We start from the raw sequence: 20492 nt of genomic DNA, 5'->3' as shown, positions 1-20492 counted from the left end.
AGGAGCTGGTAGATTCCAGCATCCCAGAGACGGTCCGGAAGGGTCAGCAAGAGACCTGCCGTGTGGAAGGAGGGAGGGCTGCGTCAGAGTACCAAACCCTAACACCTCGTGAGGAGGTGCACGCAGAGGCAGCTTCTGCACGTCCTAGGGAAAATTTTCCTGTTTACACAGAGTCTGGAGAGATGGATTTCTCGGAGGGACTTGATGTGGAGTGGATACGAGATCCAGAGGACGGTGGATTCCGTTCCCGAGAGAAGTGTCCAAAAGTGGGCCAGGCTATTCAGATGACACCGCAGTACAGCCGGATGGCGTGTGACTACCAAGGTTTGCCGCGGCAGCGACAAGTGATGACGGGGAGAGATTACAGCCGAGAGGCATGCGCGCCGGATGTGCGCAGGAAGGTGGGACAGCCTTCGCTTAGCCCGGGAAAGGTCTACTCGCCCGTCAATGCTCAACAAGTGTGCGTGCCAGTACGCCGGTACGTAGCAGAGGAGGAGGAGGAAGAGTTTTTTCAAAGACCTCAACGTGAATGCGCGGCGGCGGAACAGCGACGCCCGGATGGGTGGATGCCGCCCAGCAGAGCTCCAAGGTATGAACCTGTCCCTGTGAGGGGGGGAAACCAACGCCAACCATCCCCTCCAGGACTGACTTTAAATAATCTTAATTGGAGGGTGTTTCAGAAATATCAACCTCCTACTGATGTACTGTGTTACCTAAATCTTTTTGAAGTGACTTGCAAGGACATGGGGGTCGCTCCGGAACTTTATATGGTGGTTTTGCGCTCCCTGGTCTGTGGGGATTTGGCAGACCTGATGGGAAACCTTCCCCAAGATGACTTAAATAACTATGAGAAATTTAAAAAACTAGTTATGCGGCGGCTTGGATTACACCCTGAGCAATATAGAAAAGCCTTTCGGAAGGTGGAGAAAGGTGGGCTCACTGACAACATAGCCGTATTCTCTGCAAAGATGGCTCAGAATTTTGAACTGTGGCTTGCAGCCGAGGGGGCTCGGGATGCGAAGGATATCAAGCAGCTCCTGTTGATTGAGCAGTTGATGCGGTCACTGTCCCCTGAAATTGCTAGCTTGGTTGCGGACCAAAAACCACGAACTTTGGAGGAAGCCACTTCTCTGGCTGAGTCTTTCAGGGTTAATCGCGCCCACTGGGCTACTAAAGGGGGGAATAATACGAATAGACCTATGATTGGGTCTGGAAGATCCGCCCCCCCCATCAAGGAACCTAGCCGAGGTGTTCCTACACCTGCTAAAGACTTTGCTGCAACAGGGGGAGAGCGTTCTAAACTGTCCCCTACGTCTGGACTGTGTTTCTTGTGTAAAAAGCCGGGACACATGAAAGCAGCTTGTCCCCAGCTTGGAAATAAAAAGCCTACCATCCTCACGTCCACCCCCGCTGTGCGGATGACACAGCGGCCAGAGGAAGACTGGGAGGAGGAGCAGCTAAAATCCGGAGTGGAGCAGAGTTTGGCTCTGAAGGAGGAGGGTGGGGCAACACCTAAAGCTGAAACACCTGCTGTTCCAATAACTGCTGTTAATGTGGGGCCGGTGAGTGCGGGGAGTAATTTTAAAAACCCCATGTGAACTGGGCGAAGTTGGAGTTTTCTGCCCCTATTGAAGTCAATAAAACTGTTGTGGAATCGTATCGGGACACTGGCTCAGATATTACAAGCGTGTCTAGAGATCTGGTCTTGCCTAGCCAGATGCAGGCAAAGCCCCTGAAAATTAGTCCGTACGGGGTAGAAGAAATTTTTCAGCAATAGTCCCCCTTAAATACAGAGGCTATAGCGGGGACCATTTGGTGATTGTTCATGACCCACAAGTTTGCAAAAGCCCCGTCTTGGTTGGGAACGATCTTGGGTTTCAAGTTTACTTGCAACAACAAACCAAGGTGAATCCGGTAACTGTAGTAACCCCCCCCCACCCCAAGTCAGGCAGGGACAGACTCTGTTGAGCCTGAGACGGGGTTGGGTGGAAAACCTGGAGGGGAGGGAGAGTTAGCAATCTTGGATGTGGAACCCACAAAGGACTTTGAGGCCCCTGTCGAACTGGGGGATTTGGGTGAGTTTGCCGCTGAACAACAAACAGACCCCTCCCTGCAGGAGTGTCGGGAGGCGGTTGGGGCTTCCCTGCGGGGGGGGTGAAGAGGGCCCAATTTGTGTATAAAAAAGGACTTTTGTATCGGCAATTTGTACCAAAAAAGGTGAAGGACAAAGACTTTGTTTTACAACTAGTGGTTCCAGAAAAGAAGCGGTCAACGGTTCTCAGTTTAGCACATGAGGATGGCCTAGCAGGCCATATGGGACTACAAAAGACTTTAGAGAGGCTGACTCGTTACTTTTACTGGCCTGATGTATATCAAACAACTAAAGCATATGTGCGTTCTTGTGTAATATGTCAAAAGGTGGGAAATGACCGTGACAATCTGCCTAATGAGTTGCAAAGTGTCCCCTTAGAAGCAAATGTTTTGGAAAAGTGGGGAATTGATTTAGTGGGACCCCTACCAAAGACCCACTCAGGAAAGCAATTTCTGTGTATAATAATTGATTATGCATCTCGTTATGTCTGGGGGACAAGTTTAGCTAACACTTCTGCTAATAATTTGGTGAAAGCCTTGATTTCTGCCTTTTGCTCTTTAGGGATTCCTAAAGTTTTGGTGAGCGACTGCTGCAAGACAATATGGAGTAACAGAATAGATGGTTCAGGACTGGAAAGCAAATGAGAAAGCATTAAAGAGTGTGCCAAGGGGTAAGTGTGCATTAAGAAGAGGCACCCCACATTGGCCAGAACTCGAAAAACACACAGCAGACACGGTGAATGAGCATCGCCCAAACGGTTATGTAGTGACACAAAAACGGTTATGTAGTGACACAAACGGTTATGTAGTGCCCCAAAATTACCTGCACATCTTGATAACAAAGTAAATAGTTTCGGGATGAAGCAAGATGGCGACGAAGGTAGCAGCCTAGTTAACTTCGTCTGCCTTTAGATTAAGTTTTAAGTAGTTTTAAGCAGTTTTTTTTTAACCCCCTCTGGGCTTTTATTGCTTTATTGCTTTAGATTAAGTTTCAAGTAGTTTTTTTTTTTTTAACCCTCTCTGGGCTTTTATTGCTTTATTGTTTTATCACCTGATTCGAGCTTCAGCCTTGCTGCCTTGCCGCTCCCCCCGCTGTGCATTTGGTGCTGTGGAGCTGAGTAATCTCCTGAAACAAGTGATTTGGGAAGGGAAGAGGTCTGGCCTGACTCCCCTGCCGTGAAGGGACCCCCGTCACTGGAAAGGAAAAAACTCAAGGTGGGTGATCGGAAACACCGGGAAAAAAAGGGTTGAAGCAAGTCCCCTTCGAGTCCCGTCTGTGTGAGTAAGACCGTCTTCAGCAAAGCAGGCTGATAAGGAGGCTTGGCTTGGAAAATAATTACCATCCTTCACCTTATATCAATTAACCCCCAGCTTCTATCAGCTTTTATCAGTAAAAGGACACTGGGAGCTGACGGAAGAGCTCTCAAACCTTCCTCCCTTTTCCAGCTCCACCAAAGAAACATACTGAGAATCAGTGCTCGCTGATGAGCTAAGCAGGAGAAAGCTGCAGGAGAAAGCTGCAGATATCCCCCTATTCATCCATCGCTGCTTCAAGACAATATGGAGTAACAGAAGAGATAGTTCAGGACTGGAAAGCAAATGAAAAAGCATTAAAGAGTGTGCCAAGGGGTAAGTGTGCCTTAAGAAGAGGCACCCCACATTGGCCAGAACTCGAAAAACATGCAGCAGACACGGTGAATGAGCATCACCCAAACGGTTATGTAGTGACACAAAATAAAATATGTTTGTTTGCATTTCAGTGGGCCAAGATCACAGCAACAGATTTAAGGCCACTGTATCCTGGTGTACTAGATTCATGGGAAGGCATAATATGGTACTGAGGCAAAAGACAAAAACTGCCCCAAAATTACCTGCACATCTTGATAGCAAAGTAAATAGTTTCTACCAATACGTAATACAACAGCGCACTAAACATGGCTATGCATTAAGTAGTATTGGAAATATGGATGAAACTTCAATGAATTTTCATATGGATGGAAATAAAACTGTCCATCAAAAAGGTGAAAAAACAATTTTAACTAAAACAACAGGACAGGAGGAGTCCAGTTTTATAGTGGTACTAGGATGCACTGTTGAAAGAATCATTCTGCACAGAAACATGTTTGTACCTTTAAGAACAGTTTATGTGAGCTTTGGGCTAATTGGTTGCAGCTGGCCATGGCTACAAAAGGAGAAAAGCTGCAGTTTGTACTCTGCCTGCAAGAAAAACACCCAGAAGCTTTGCTGTTTGTTGTTTTATAATAAAGTCTTTATTTAAGTTTGGTTTTACACCTGTCTCATGGTGTCACAGTCTCTGTCTTATGCCACTAGTGAAAAACCCCCTCTAACATGCACAGCTGATGGCGCTAAACGGAGACCAATGATTATTTTAAAAAACAATGCCGAAACTCAAGTTCCCTGTTGGTTGTTTTGTACATGTGAATGAAAAAGTCTCTATGAAGGAGAAGGGGTAAAGCTATGGCTTGATAATGTATGGAGCAGGCGACCAGGTGGACTTACTCAAAAATGTTGTCTACTGATGTGGGTTATGCTCAGGGCTCATATATGAAAAGAGAAAGAAAATGCTTGTATAAAGTACTTCTTGACTGTGCATTTGAGTGTGACTACAGTTCTTGTCATCTGCCACCAGGGAACCTTTGCTAGACACTTTGGGAAGCGGTTAAGGTTGGTAACCTCTAATATCGATCAAGGTCCTAAGTGGGGGTGGATCATAAGAACATTTTTTCTCCTTTTGAAACAACCTGAGACAATAAGGATTTAAAAGCTATGAACTAAATCAGGAGTCCAAACTGCTCCTGTAGTGAAGTTAGGAAATCCTAGTATCTCCAAACTTTGGTTCCTGCAGGAGTGAAGAATTGTGTGGGAGAGTTAAAACTGTGGGCTCCTGGGGAATGTGTATCTGGTTTCCTTAATTGTAGAACTCTGTCTTTGAAGGTGTGAATCAAAAGGCTATCAGGCAATTTGCAGCTCAGAGAGCCTGATATGTCTCTGGGAATGAAGGGGGAGTCTTTGATCCGCAAGGTCTCTGAGACTAAACAGAGTTCAGCTTTCCGAGTCTCCAGACAATCAAGTTATTGTCTCCGCATACAGCCATTGGCAAATTGGTAATTAAAGACCTGATTGGTCCCTAAACCATTTATCCACATGGGATTCTCAGGAATAAAGGTCTGGGGAATTGAGATGCAAATTGCAGACCAACTTGCCATGAAAATTCTCTTGCTAGGCAGACCACCTTGCCCTGGTGTTTGTGCCTGAGGGCCCTTGACCAGCTAAGAAATCTTACGGACTTGCTCTGCTTTGAACTACTGTCATTTTGTGAGCATGTTTTTAGTCAGTTATACTGTGCAACTTTTTTATGTTCTTGTTTGTAACTTTTAAGAAATGTGCAAGCTTTGATTTTCTGAGTGACCTTTTCAATAAACTTGGAAAAGGACTTTTGCCTTTTTGAATTCTGTACCTTTGCCCGGAGAAGCTAAACCAGCGCCTGGCCACTTCGGACACCTACTGGTTTTACCTGTTGGATTTCTGTCTGCATCACAGTACAGTGACAGAGTTGGGCAATCCGGTAAAAGGGGATTTTCCTCCTTGGACTCTTTTCAAGGGTTGGCCCAGGAAAAGAGGTGGTGGCAGCTTTCTACTGTTTGGCTTGTGCCTTAAAACCCCTTGCGTCCTGTCCGTCTCCCTGCTAGGTCCTGCCAACTGGTGGGGGGGTGGATAGTGTCCTACGAACCACAACAGCTGCCTATCAAATTCCGTTGCCCGCTGCCCCACATTCCTTTTTATCACCAAAATTTCAATATCATTGCCCTCCAAGAGACATGGGTGGCGGAAAATCCAACATTGAAAGGGTATTATTCATACACAGTTAAGGCTGTCCCAGGCAGACTCAAAGGGGTGTTGTGTACTTTGATCTCGCTATGCCTAAATGCCACTTGCAAGAAGTTGCACCCCCTAGATCAACTAGCAATGGCCTTACTTAGATCATGCGGAAGGTGTAGTGTCGGGAGACATTCTGCACAGAAACATGTGTACCTTTAAGAAGTTTCTGTAAGTTCTGGGTTAATTGGTTGCAGCTGGCCGTGGCTACAAAATGGAAAAAGCTGCCATTTGTACTCTGCCTGCAGGAAAAACACCCACAAGCATTTCTGTTTGTTATTTTGTAATAAAACCTTTATTTAAGTTTGGTTTTACACCTGTCTCGTGGAGTCAGTTTCTGTTCTCTGCCACCAGTTGAAAATCCCCCTCCAATATGTAGTTTGTTAGTTATAAATGTTTATATTCCTCCAACTAGCAAAAATATTGATATCGAGAGTAAGTGGAAAAGACTGGAAACCTATGTTAGGTCACTGCTATTGGATTACCCCGGGGGCAAAGGCCCTGTTGGTGGGTGACCTAAATGCAAGGTTAGGGGGCCAGACAACTCTAGTTTAGCAGTTAAATACAGGTATAAAATTGGGTTCCCTGAGGTGTCTGGCCCAGAAGTTCTTCAGCAACCAAAGCTATCAAAAGACTAACACTCAAATTATGCTGGTGCCTTGCCTCTTCAAATTTCCACGGCAGTTAAATTTGTACATACTAAATGGCTGCACTAGGGGCGATATTCCTGGGGAATACACGTTCATGTCAGCACAAAAACCAGTACAATTGACTGCAAGCTGGCTGATAGCGATTTACTAGCAAAAACGGACATTACAAGTGCTCCCATACGTAGAGGGGGATCATTTCCCTCTACATCTGCAGGTGTCCCTTAAAAACAAGTTATTTTTTCTCAAAACTGTTTATCCCGCAGAGATTACTTTAGAGCACCCCTGCGTTTGACACCAAATTGAAGGAGATTCTAGCTTCTGAAAAGCTGCTCACACTTACAAACGGTTCTGTGAACAATTCCAACCCAGAAGACCCACTTTTGGAGTGCTTGTTACAACGTATAAAGCCCCATCTCTTCAATATATCTGAGAAAAGGCCAACTAAACCGTTAACAGTAAATAAACCTTGGTTTGATCACATTTGTATTCAGGCTAAGAAAGCTTTGCAAAACGCCTACAGAGCCGCCCTGACATCTGATAACTGTCAGGCAGCAAGCCTCTCTCTCAGAACCTGCCTTAAAGAATATAAAGCCCATCAAAGTCTACAGCAGAAAATGCTGGTCGGAACCAATTACTGCCCAGTGGCCCAAATTGGCTGTTCTGGCCATCTAATTTCTTCTCCTAATCCTAGGTGAGGACTAATATCCACTCAGACCCCTCCAAGTGCATCCGTGTCCAAAGGTTTGATAGAAATTTGAGAACCATGCCATGGTTTGAGTATTTAATGTTTGTCCTCATTGCCACTTTAGATGCTTCCAGGGAAATGGCTTGCCTTTTCTCTTGGGGGCATCAGAACAAGGGCACCCCTTCCTCTGCCTTCGTAACAACTTTGCGCACACAGGACCTTCAGAATTAGTTCAGGAAAAGATTAAACCAATCACCATACAATTGCAAACAGAGCATCCTTGGACAGCCGCTTCACAACATATATTCCTTAAAAATCATGGTTGAACTCACATGCCACACTTCTGATTTTCCCTAGCACTAACCCTCACTGCTTATTCTTGCTTTGCATTTCAGCAAGTCAAACAAAGTCTATGCAACCACAGACATACATGGACCCACACTCAACATACAAGCACGCACACTCCAAAACGATAAGCTTCACTGCAGGCTTAACAGAAGCTGGATAAAACAGCATCTCACTCCTTTCACAACTTTGCTCATTGTTCACACTCCAAGAAGTGCCCATAACACATACCTGACCCGAAATTCTCTTGGGAGGCAACTTAGAAGAATGGAAAGAAGGGGCCATTTTTCCTAAACCTATACTGGAAGCCAAATACTACCTCAAAGGCTGATTCACCAAATTCACAGCAGGAGTAACAAGGGTTAAAAACAGAGAAGGGTCCACAACTAAATGAAGCCTTGCAAAAGTGCAACTAACCACTTCACATGGACCCTAAAGTAGCAAACTGCACCACCTGGAAATGATTGGTCAAATGAGAGGGAAAATAACCTTTTTAAAGAAAGCTTGCTCAGGAGTAAATTTACCCATTGAGAAGGGAGGGTGTGGACAGATGCCTCAAAGGCCAAAACCTTTTAGAGAAAAAGACACTTGAGCAGCCCAGACCTTAAAAGGGCTAGACTGAACTCATTTAAAATCAAAGCTCCCAAAGACATTAAACCTTGTTCCCCCTGGTCCAAAGCAGGTCACCAGATCAGTCTGGGCTGATCTGATGGAAACCTTTTGACGATCATTTATTCGAAATAAATCAAAGTCAGAACTCAAACCTCAGATAGGCAATGCCTGCACATGCAAGTTCCACCTTTTAACAACCAATTTACTCACTTTCTTTAATCATACAGTCAGAGTTCGAGAATTTCCTTTATGCCCTTCAAGAAGATATAATTAAAGGAAAGTCGCCTGTTTTACTCAGCGTCTCAAGCCCACTCCACGACTTCATAACTTTAAATATCTCCCCTCACCCAGCTCAAAGATATATCAATTCTATTTCGATTGCTTGCTCTGTAAATTGATTAAGAGCAGCCCGTAGGTACATTCATAAATGGATTTATGCCAATTAATTTTCATTGTAATTCACTCTGCATTAGAATGGCATTTTTTGTTGTTGCTGGTAATTTATTAACCCCACAAAATGCATCTTGGAAATAAAAGTGCAGCTTTTCAGCAGTTTCGCCTTAAAATAGAAGGAAATGAACTTCGCGTGAGCGCGCTCTCTCTCTCTCTCGCCCACAAAAGCCCTGCATAATCCAAAACTGAAGGCAAAAATTACCTGCACAGCCGTCGCCGGACGCCGTGGGGAGAAGCACCGCAATGACCCTTCTCTGCCGATCTTCGAGCCGCTCTGCAGTCCCGGGGAGCGCTGCACGTGGCCTTTTATAGCAAAGGGGCGGACCAGAGTGAAGCCCGCTCCCTCCAGGTCCGCTCCCAAGCCCCGCCCCCTTGGCCGGGTCGGATTGGCCAGAATTCAAACCAGGTTTGCAAAAGCGGGAAGAAGAGGCGAGGCAGGTGGAGGAAAGGGGATGGATTTGAAAGGATCCAAGGGATCATCTGCCCTCCCTTCTCTCCAAGGCCCTGGATGGGCTGTAAAACGGCTCGAAGCAGAAATGCTTGCAGCTGGGGCAGAAGAGCGTCTCTTTCCAAATTATTTGTTTTCTGCTGAATTGCAGAGTCCGGGGCGCCTGGCAGTGCTTTCTAACTTAAGTTCAAGGAGCAAGGAGCTGCTTCCTAGAGTGCATCTTCTTTTTACATTTTGCAATCCCCTGTGGCTTCCACCAGTAAAAGTTCATTTTGCAAGCCTTTCTTCTCCACCCCGCCCCATCCGCTTGTGCCCAATCCCAAGCATGCCTACTTGGACGTAAGCCCCATTAAGGTCTGTTGGATTTACTCCCAGGTAAAGGTGCATGCAGTCTCTGCTAGGCTTTTTATTAATTTTTCTGTTTTATAATTTAAAATACTCATTTTGCATCCCTAAGATTTCAGTGGCTTTCCTTCTCTTTCCATGGTTCATTTTACATATACATCTCTGCACATTTTACAAAAACTATAGCAATCAGTATTCCATTATTGCATCCATCAAAATAAAGCCAGTGTTTTCAGCTGTGCACAATTATTTCCCATATATCCAATAAACGTCTTGCAATCTTCTTTTAATGTGTGTTCTTGTTCTCTTATTCTATATGTTAGGTCTGCAAGTTGTGCATATTCTGTCAATTTAAGTTGCCATTCTTCTTTGGTTGAGACCTCGCTTGTTTTCTATTTTGGGGCTAACGAAACACCAGCCGCAGGTGTCGCATACATAAATAATCATTTCTGACACCTGGGAATTTCAGTCTGAATTATCCCCAACAGAAAGGACTGGTTTTTGGGGGCAAGTACTTATTAACATTTTTTTCAATCTATTATAGATCATTTCCCAATACTCTTTTACTCATTTATATGTCCATTCACTATCTGTGAATCATTTTCAGTTGGTTCTCCTTCAAAGAATAACATGCTGTAAATTTCAAGTCACTTTTCCAGAGTTTTTCTAGGCTTTGCAAAATTAGCTAGTGGTCTCTACCCCACCCCCTCCCCTCCCTCCCACCCTCCCCAGCAAAATCCCAAACATGTCTACTTGGAAGTAAAGGTGCATGCTGCTGCCTCTGCTAGGCTTAGGTACTGGGCAAAGCAAGCAAATTTGCTCCAGCGGGGACTGGAGGCTGTTGTTTCGGGGGTCCTTAAAAGTTACATGAACTCCATTGGGCTGGTGCTGTGAATAAGTGTGTTAAGCTTTTTCATTAACCCCTTTTGACGTTGCAAATAAATCTTTCTGTTAGACTTTTAAAGCACTGCAAGCCTTTGAGTATGATGGCACTGCATATGTTTTATGTGTGTCATCATCGTGTGTGTTTTGTTTGTGTGGTGTGTTTGTGTATGCAAAGGTAAACTTTATATCATATATAGACTGGCACCTCCCTCCCCCCCCCCCCCGCTTGCAGAGTTAGTTTCCCTTTAACAGATGTATGGCAGGCAGAAATTCAGCAGGTCAGAACCAGCCTTTAAATGCCCACTTTTAACTGATTTAAAGGGTGGCAAATCCCTCACTGACTTGAGTGGGACAGCATATGTATAAGATTTCAGACTTGAACACCCTTGTATTTGAGATTGGTGGAGCTCACATTTTGAGCCACGTTTGCTTGCTTTAAAGTAAGTCCCACTAGAGCAGCTCAGCCAGCCTGGCTCTTTATTCCATTAGCGGTGAGCATGGATGCGGGGTGCAGGAATGGCACTGATGTAAATTAAAGGTAAAGGGACCCCTGACCATTAGGTCCAGTCGTGGCCGACTCTGGGGTTGCGGCGCTCATCTCGCTTTATTGGCTGAGGGAGCCGGCGTACAGCTTCCGGGTCATGTGGCCAGCAGGACTAAGCCGCTTCTGGCGAACCAGAGCAGTGCATGGAAGCTCCGTTTACCTTCCCGCCGGAGTGGTACCTATTTATCTACTTGCACTTTGACGTGCTTTCGAACTGCTAGGTTGGCAGGAGCAGGGACCGAGCAACGGGAGCTCACCCCGTCGTCGTGGGGATTCGAACCACCGACTTTCTGATCGGCAAGCCCCAGGCTCTGTGGTTTAACCCACAGCGCCACCCACATCCCTTGATGTAAATTAGAAGGTCCTTATTTTCATCCGACAAATGTTGAAGGGTATGTGTACTCTGTTCATTACCTCCCCGCCCCTCAGCCATAAATATTATTATTATTTATTAAAAGGCTCTCTGTGTCTTTAAAAGCTTTGCAACAGGCAGGCATGCAACAGGTAGAGTCCTTATGTGTGTGTCTCCCTGCCCCCCGTAATAACAGGATACTGGACTAGATGGGCCTGATCCAACACCAGTCTTTTCTTAAAATGCAATACATGTGCCGGAGGCATAAGGGGTTCAATACTGGGCTGCAATACTTTCCTCACCCCGGGCCTTGGCAACTCACCTGATGCCACCGCTCAATTAAATTCCCCGCAGAGTTTTTCTCCAAGGTGCCCAGAGGGAGGTGCCCAGTTGCTGTGCGATGGCACCGATCCCCTGGAGAGTCAGCGACAGGAGTGAGCGGCTGCCTGGCCTCCCTTTGCCTAGAGCTCAGCATCTGGGGCAAGGCCATTGGAACCCGGCAGGGTCTTCTCTGGGGGCTTCTGGGCAGAGCCGGCTTGCACAGCCCGCGGGAGGAGGAGAGCAGGGCTCCCTGGACAATACAGGCAGGATTTGCAGAAGCCTTTCCAGCTTCAGAGGTGAGTGGCAGCACCCTTCTTCATTGCACCAGGCACTGCAGCACAGTGTGCCCAGAAGGTGCCACCCAGACACTGGCAGATAGCTGTCAACATTTCCCTTTTTTTAAGGGAAATTCCCTTATTCCGAATAGGATTCCTTGCAAGAAAAGGGAAAAGTTGACAGCTATGCATTGGCAGCAGCAGGAAGGGAAAAGCTGGCCAGTTTTGTTTGCTAGGTTGCTCCTTCCTTTGCCGAATGACTCTACAAATTTGAGGAAAGTTGCTTGCTTGCTGTTCCTTTAAAAGCCACCCATCAGTTAGTCTGTCCCAATACAGTAGTACCTCAGGTTACAGATGCTTCAGGTTACTGACGCTTCAGGTTACAGACTCCGCTAACCCAGAAATAGTACCTCGGGTTAAGAACTTTGCTTCAGGATGAGAACAGAAATTGCGGCGTGGCGGCAGCGGGAGGCCCCATTACCTAAAGTGGTACCTCAGGTTAAGAACAGTTTCAGGTTAAGAACAGACCTCCAGAACAAATTAAGTTCTTAACCCGAGGTACCACTGTATCTCCACCTTGGCTCTGGGCCCTCCCACCTGCTGGCTGTGGGGAGACCAAAATGGGGGGCATCTCTCAGGAACTCCCTACAAATAGTGGGATGAAGGGGCTGCCCATGAAATGAGGGGACTCTGCCTGTGCCTGAGGGACCCCCTTGGCCAAGGGCTCCTTCTCACCTGGAGGTATCTTGGGACCCCCAAGAGTCACCTAGTCAACAGGTGTGGAGAAAATCCTCTTTTCAAGGAAGGGAGGACTAGAATTAAGAGGGGGCTGAATATGCAGACATTAATACACAGCCGTCCTTTGGAATTTACACTCCCCCCAGTTTTTGCAGTGCAGTCCTCTGGCCAAGAAATTTGTACAAGTAGATAGATATTAAGATAAAGTGAAAATAACCTAGGAAAGCATGTTATGGGAGGAGAAATTGCTTTGCAAAACTGTCCGTGTTAGGAAGAATTGCACGCAACCATGTGTGTATCCAGAGAAATGTACACTGAACTGTTGATGGATTTTTCTGGGGACTTGCCCCCCCCCCCCCCCGGATCCCGAATGCAGGGAAATGAGAAACAGAGAAATGGGCAGCAGGTTCCCTCCTTCCTCCTTCCGGCTCCGAGTCCTGCGATTCTAAGCAGCCATAACTGGGGTTGGGGCTCAGGTGCGAGATGAGGGCAAATGCACATCCTTCTCCTCAGGGACACCATTGCTCAAGCCGGGCTGCCAAGGGACTCCTTTTCCCAGCAGCGCCTGATCCTGGCCTCTCCCCTCCTCTCTCTGGGCTCTGTGATAGGATTCCTGCCTTGGGATCCCTTCTAGCTCTCCTCTGGCCAGAGAAGGAAGCCTCTGAGCTTAGTCTGAGGGGAAACAGATCCCCCCCATTCTGTTCTGTAGGGGAGGGACCCGCCTCGCAGGGCTGGTTTTGGCTGCCTCAAACTTCTCTGAGTAGCCCCAAAGTTGGCTTTTCCAGAAGGTGGGGGACCCACAAACCTCCCCAATCCCCTTCCATCTCGTCCAGGAAACTGGCGGCTTCCCCCACCGTTTTCAGCTTTTTATCCCAGATGTGAGGAGACATGTTTAAAGAACTGTTCCCAAACTATCCGTTGCTTCAGTTCCTCCAGCGCCTGACCCTTCCTTCCCTCAGCCAGGCTCTTGAGGCCAGAACATAACTGGGCAGAAGTTCCCCCAGGTTTCCTCTTAATTTCTCCAAAATGTTTTCCTGCTCTGCTCAGTCGTGAGCCCCAGTCAAACTCTCCCTCATTCTTTAAAGAGTCCACAATTGGCGGTTTCCTCATCCCTCATTTCTGAGTAAATCTCCCTCAGGAGATCCTTCATTCTGGCCTCATCCAGAAGCTCTGAATTTGGTTCTCTCTAAACTGAACAAAAATGCTTCTATATCATCTCCTTTTTGAAATTTTGTTTGTTCCACTGAGGTAACTTCCCCACTTCTCTGTGGAACCAGACATTCTGCTCTAAGCTCTATTTTTTGCATTTCAAGATTATACATTTCTTCTTCACATTCTGCCTTTCTCTCCCTTTCTCTGTCAGCTGCCTGTGTTTTCACTAACTGAATCGGCTTGTTCTTGTTCTGCTTGTGTTTTGACCTTTCTTTCTTTCTTTCTTTCTTTCTTTCTTTCTTTCTTTCTTTCTTTCTTATCCTCTGCCTTGTATTTTGGCTAACTGAATCTGTTTTTCTGCTTCTATTCTGCTTTCCATTTCAAGTTCTATCTCCTGACCAGAATTTCCCTCAGAAATCGCTCCTTCAGACTGAGCTTCTCCCTGACTGCCTCCTCTTGCCTTGGAGGTTTATGAGAAGGTGCCATTTCCTGACAGGAATTTCCCCTCACAGAATAGTCCTGCTAATGTCTTAATTTGTTTACAATTTGTTTGTAAATACTCAGTATATATATATATATATACCTAAGCTGTAACAACTATACAATTAAGCTTAAGAAACTGAAGTGAAATAACCAAAAATAACCTAGTTTAGCAGCCTGTAACATCCACTAGGTTTGATAGATCTAAAAAAAGTTAATAGTTCCTTTTTATTTACCAACTTTGTTCTGTAAAATAAATTCTTTCATCTGTTAAACATCTCCCTAAGTCTCCAAGTATCAAAGAATTTTATTCAGAAAAAATTAAGATGGAGCTCTCCACAACTGGTGGAGCGTCACAATAGGAAATAAAATCCCATAAGCAAAAGAAAGTGTTTTAGATTTGTAAAAACCAGTTTCTAAAAGAAAAAAAGAGGGTAAATTAATGGAACTGCTGGAAGAGGCGGAGGGAAGTTGAGGATTGATAGGTGAGAATTTTGTTTTTGAAATGTTTATTTTTAAAAAATGAAAATTATATATGTGTGTGTGTGTTGATTTACAATTGTTTATTTATATATATATATATATATATATATATATATTTGCTTTCGTAGATTTTCACGGGTACAGGAATGCAGGTTTTGGTGTCCTCGGGTGTCTTCCCGTGTAAAAGATGGGGTGTCTAGGCGACGTTTCGACGAGGTCTCACTCGTCATCTTCAGGCTGGTGCTTTCGGCTTCTTGTTACTGGAACAGAGCAGGATCTCAGTGTTTGAGTTCCTATAAATACTGTTGAGGAGGTGTGGTGTATAGCCTCCAATGTTCTGGGCAGAGAGGAAGTTCCCAGGCTAGTGTGCCTTTTCTTCTTTTGTTCCTTAATTACTTGAGGGATATCTTGAGTGATTTCTTGAGTGATATCCTGAGTACCACTTAGGTGGGTCATTAGGTGTGGATTAGTTGCTAAGGCCTTTGTGTCTTGACCTCTTGAACTTTGTGAAGAGTTTTTCTGAGAAGATGGCTGTACTGCACTTAGTTGTGCTCTGGCTTGGCTTCGTGTATAGGGGCGAGCTGTGGTTTTGTGGCCTGTGCCAGCCAGATCTGTGTAGGGATTGCAGGGGGGTGCAGCATCCGGAGGTGCCACCATGGTTTGGCTACTGGATGGTGTCTGTAATTTATCTGTGGAGAGGGTCTGGGTTTGGGTCTGGTGTGGTTGATTGGTGATGGCGTTCTGTGTGCCTCTGGCTCTGGTGTCAGTTTTTGTGGGGAGGGCTAATTTCCAGATGTCTGGCAAGCGGGATGTGTCGTCACGCTTGTTCATGTTGTGAGGGTGTTTCTCTATCTCGATGGCTTCCATGATTATTCTCTTGTGGTGATGTTCCATGTTAAAGAGCAATTTGGAATCTGCAAAATTAATTTCGTGTCCTGTTTCTTTCATGTGTTGGAAAAGAGAGGAAGTTTTTTCTTCTTTTTTGACGGCATTCTTGTGTTCTGCAATACGTGCATTTATTCGTCTGTTTGTTTGTCCAATGTACGTGGCTGGGCAGACTTTGCAGGGTATTTCATAGTACTGTCATAAACAAACAGTACATAACATATCAGACAGGATCCTCACCTCAACTGAAACCAAAGTACTCTCCAAAGGTTTCAACTTTGCAGTCGCCCCGAGACGCATCCCCACGGAAAACATCATATGCGGAGTCGAAGCTAGCCTAACCAAAATCAACCCAGATGAAGCCAATAAAATCAGACTTGAAGTCACCAACATCCTCTGCTCCAGCAAACCACCCAGAAGCAATTTACACAAAGAAGAACAGAAAGCACTCACCAACCTGAGGAAAGACAACAACATAATCATTCTCCCAGCAGACAAAGGTAATGCCACTGTTGTGATGAACACATCGGACTACCAAGCAAAACTATCAAATCTACTCCAAGACCCTACCTATCAACCTATAAAAACAGATCCCACCACCTATCTGGAAAAAACCACCAAATCCAAAATAAAAGCCTCTCCTATCAGTGAAGAAATCCAGCTAAGAATCATCCCCAGAGAAAAATCATCCAGATGCCCCAAACTCTACGGCCTCCCCAAGATACACAAAGAAGGAACACCACTCAGACCAATAGTCAGCTCCATAGGCTCACCTCTACAAAATCTCGCTAAATTTCTCGCCAAGCAACTTCAGCCCTATGCAGAATCCATCTCTTCACACGTTCCAAACTCCTTCCAGTTCATAGAAACAATAAAGAAGCAAAACCTACATCCCAATGACCTACTTGTGAGCTTCGATGTTGTATCTCTCTTCACACAAGTGCCCATTAATGAAGCCTTGACAGCCATTCAAAACAAATACAATCCCCCCGAATACATCTTGGACCTGACCAACCACTGCCTAACCAACACGTACTTCATCCACAATGGACAAAGATACAAACAGATAGAAGGAGCACCTATGGGATCACCCCTCTCACCGGTCATCGCAAACCTGTACATGGAACACTTTGAAACCAATGCTTTAGACAAGTCAGAACACAAACCCAAACTTTGGCTCAGATATGTTGACGACACCTTTGTAATTTGGCCACACGGGAAAGAAAAACTGGATAGCTTCCTCACACATCTCAACAGCCTACACCCCAAAATACAATTCACTATGGAAATAGAAGCCAACAACCAACTTCCCTTCCTTGACGTCCTAATCTACAAAAAACCTGATGGCTCCCTAGGACACACTATCTACCGGAAAAAAACACACACCAACCGCTACTTACATGCACAATCACACCACCACCCTGCACAAATAAACTCCGTAGCCAAGACTCTCATCTCCAGAACCAAACGCCTGGCTGACAAAGACCACCTGACAACTGAGTTACAGAATCTCTCAAATGTGTTAATTGCCAATGGATACCAGCAAAACAGGGTTATGAAGCTAATCCAAAAAGAAACACCCCCCAAAAACCAAGACACAGAAGAAAACAATGGCATGGCCCTCCTTCCTTATATCAAGGGCACTACAGATAAAATTAGCAAAATCCTCCATAAACACAATATCAAAACAGCCTTTTGCACCAACCAAAAAATAGCCAATATCCTCAGAAACCCCAAGGATAAAATCCAGTTGGAAAACCAAGGGGTCTATGAAATACCCTGCAAAGTCTGCCCAGCCACGTACATTGGACAAACAAACAGACGAATAAATGCACGTATTGCAGAACACAAGAATGCCGTCAAAAAAGAAGAAAAAACTTCCTCTCTTTTCCAACACATGAAAGAAACAGGACACGAAATTAATTTTGCAGATTCCAAATTGCTCTTTAACATGGAACATCACCACAAGAGAATAATCATGGAAGCCATCGAGATAGAGAAACACCCTCACAACATGAACAAGCGTGACGACACATCCCGCTTGCCAGACATCTGGAAATTAGCCCTCCCCACAAAAACTGACACCAGAGCCAGAGGCACACAGAACACCATCACCAATCAACCACACCAGACCCAAACCCAGACCCTCTCCACAGATAAATTACAGACACCATCCAGTAGCCAAACCATGGTGGCACCTCCGGATGCTGCACCCCCCTGAAATCCCTACACAGATCTGGCTGGCACAGGCCACAAAACCACAGCTCGCCCCTATACACGAAGCCAAGCCAGAGCACAACTAAGTGCAGTACAGCCATCTTCTCAGAAAAACTCTTCACAAAGTTCAAGAGGTCAAGACACAAAGGCCTTAGCAACTAATCCACACCTAATGACCCACCTAAGTGGTACTCAGGATATCACTCAAGAAATCACTCAAGATATCCCTCAAGTAATTAAGGAACAAAAGAAGAAAAGGCACACTAGCCTGGGAACTTCCTCTCTGCCCAGAACATTGGAGGCTATACACCACACCTCCTCAACAGTATTTATAGGAACTCAAACACTGAGATCCTGCTCTGTTCCAGTAACAAGAAGCCGAAAGCACCAGCCTGAAGATGACGAGTGAGACCTCGTCGAAACGTCGCCTAGACACCCCATCTTTTACACGGGAAGACACCCGAAGACACCAAAACCTGCATATATATATATATATATATATATATATATACACACACACACACACACACACACACACACACACACAATAAACATTATATAATGGGTTTAATGTCATGCTGGGAATTTTTCTGCAGCTGCGATCAGAGGCGGAGATGATCCGGGCGTGGGGATTTCTCTTCTTCTGGGGTCTCCTGAGACTGACTTGGGGACATGAAGGCCAAGGGGCCTTTCTGAGGATCAGGAAGAAGTACCTGGAGGAAGGTAACCTTGTTGAATGGTCACTGCAAAATGTGAAGGTTCATTATTGTTGTGTATGTCTTTAAGGGTCAGGGCAAATAACGAGACCCAGCTTTACAGCTGTGAAACATAGCAGGTGCTGCTAGGTTGTGTTAATTAAGCTGGGTCAGCATTTCGGCATAGTATATAAGGAGCAGCACCTAGCTCTCCCATTAGCCTGGGGGATGGGTTGGTGGTTAGGTCTGGTTTGTTGATGATGTATTTAGTGTATAAGGAGTTTTTGTTATTAAAACCTTGTTAAAGTTATTTTTGAGTTCCTTGTTATGCATGGTCTCCCCAGCAAGCTCTCTGCAACGCTACTAAGCTGCAAATAGCCAACAAACCTCACAATCCTTGCAGTTAGCAGGGTGAGGCAGGTGTTTGGGTCTCATCTTCCCCATTTTGCACAAGATACATGCATGTCGTGAATTAGGTAGGCTGAACTTCTTTGGCCTATGTTCCATCTCTTCGCTGTGATTTCTGCATTACGGGGTGTGTGGGGTGTGGACTAGACGGCTCTTTGGGGCCCTTCCAATTCTACACTTCTATGATTCAAATAAATAAATACAAACTAGGACTAACATATTCTAAAAACTGGTCCTTGCTTACCTCTCCATTACAGCACTGTTTTGATATATTTTTAAATAATAATAAAAAATAATGTAGCATGAGAAAAGCAATGATCCTAAATCTCAGCATTTTTTACAGTCAATAAATGCCTGAGTTCTTTGACTTTTTATTCACTATCTCTAAAGCACAGTCACTGATGGATCAAACTGCAATTCTTTCAGAGCTTGGGAGATGTCTGGTCAGTTCTGACATGGGAGAAGAGTTAACCCATTTGGTAGGGGAACTCAGCCCTCAACCACCCCCTGACTCTGGAAAGCCCTTCTTTGGACACATCCCATATCTGCCACCCAGGTAGGATCTGTGCAAATTGGGAGCCCCATTTGAAACAGGAACTCTGGAAGAGCACAGTAACGCTTATGTGCAGGTCCCATTCCATTTAATAGGGTGTGTTCAAGAGAATCTCTTTTATTGAGGACTCCCTTCTTCATGCGAGGGATGCGGGTGGCGCTGTGGGTTAAACTACAGAGCCTAGGACTTGCTGATCAGAAGGTCGGCGGTTTGAATCCCTGCGACGGGGTGAGCTCCCATTGCTCAGTCCCAGTTCCTGCCAACCTAGCAGTTCGAAAGCATGTCAAAGTGCAAGTAAATAAATAGGTACCGCTCCGGCGGGAAGGTAGACGGTGTTTCCATGTGCTGCTCTGGTTCGCCAGAAGCAGCTTTGTCATGCTGGCCACATGACCCGGAAAAACTGTCTGTGGACAAATGTCGGCTCCCTTGGCCAGTTAAGCGAGTTGAGCACCACAACCCCAGAATCGGCCACGACTGGACCTAATGGTCAGGGGTCCCTTTGCCTTTACCTTACCCTTCTTCATGGGGTACCAGAAATATCCAGCCCACAGTTTTAGGCACCTCCCCATTTAACTCAAGCCCCCACTAGTTGAGTCGCCTTTTGTTGTCTTTGCAGAATAACGGTGGAGACCCCGTATCACCCAGCTATTGATATAACAATGCGATCAGAAGATTCAGTGAACCTCCATTGGATAGTGGTATTTGGCGTCTATTTAGAATAGTAAGTTCTTTTTCAGCATCTTCTTTTCAGGAAATAGCCTTGAAGACCAGCAGTGAAAACTCTGCAGTTCTATAAGTCTATGATATTTGGGAGCATCCAAGCAATCTTGCTGTTAGAGATGAACTCTGTTGACCCCCCAAAGAGGTCAAATCTGTGTGAGCAGATCTGTGTCTTCTTATAGATCGTTCTAAGCCAGTTTGGATGCCTTTTTGGCTGGAATGGGTGGTGGAAATTTTCAGATAAACAAATAGATGAAG

At 45.4% G+C, this 20492-nt stretch overlaps 1 protein-coding gene across 1 annotated transcript in view; it reads left to right on the top strand.

Annotated features, from left to right (window-relative positions):
• LOC114599858 (uncharacterized) overlaps positions 1-20492 on the top strand; it is a 43698-nt gene that overhangs the window by 9732 nt on the left and 13474 nt on the right. Inside the window, exons 2-4 of the mRNA XM_077929478.1 lie at positions 18455-18581; positions 19388-19517; positions 20131-20235. Of these exons, the coding sequence (XP_077785604.1) occupies positions 18473-18581; positions 19388-19517; positions 20131-20235 (344 nt within the window). The 5' untranslated portion in view covers positions 18455-18472. The remainder of the gene's footprint in view (positions 1-18454; positions 18582-19387; positions 19518-20130; positions 20236-20492) is intronic.

Source organism: Podarcis muralis, chromosome 5 (assembly GCF_964188315.1).
Source record: "Podarcis muralis chromosome 5, rPodMur119.hap1.1, whole genome shotgun sequence".
In the NCBI taxonomy this organism is placed as follows: domain Eukaryota; kingdom Metazoa; phylum Chordata; class Lepidosauria; order Squamata; family Lacertidae; genus Podarcis; species Podarcis muralis.
Note: the sequence above shows the minus strand (reverse complement) of the source record. Positions and strands in the feature narration are given on the sequence as shown.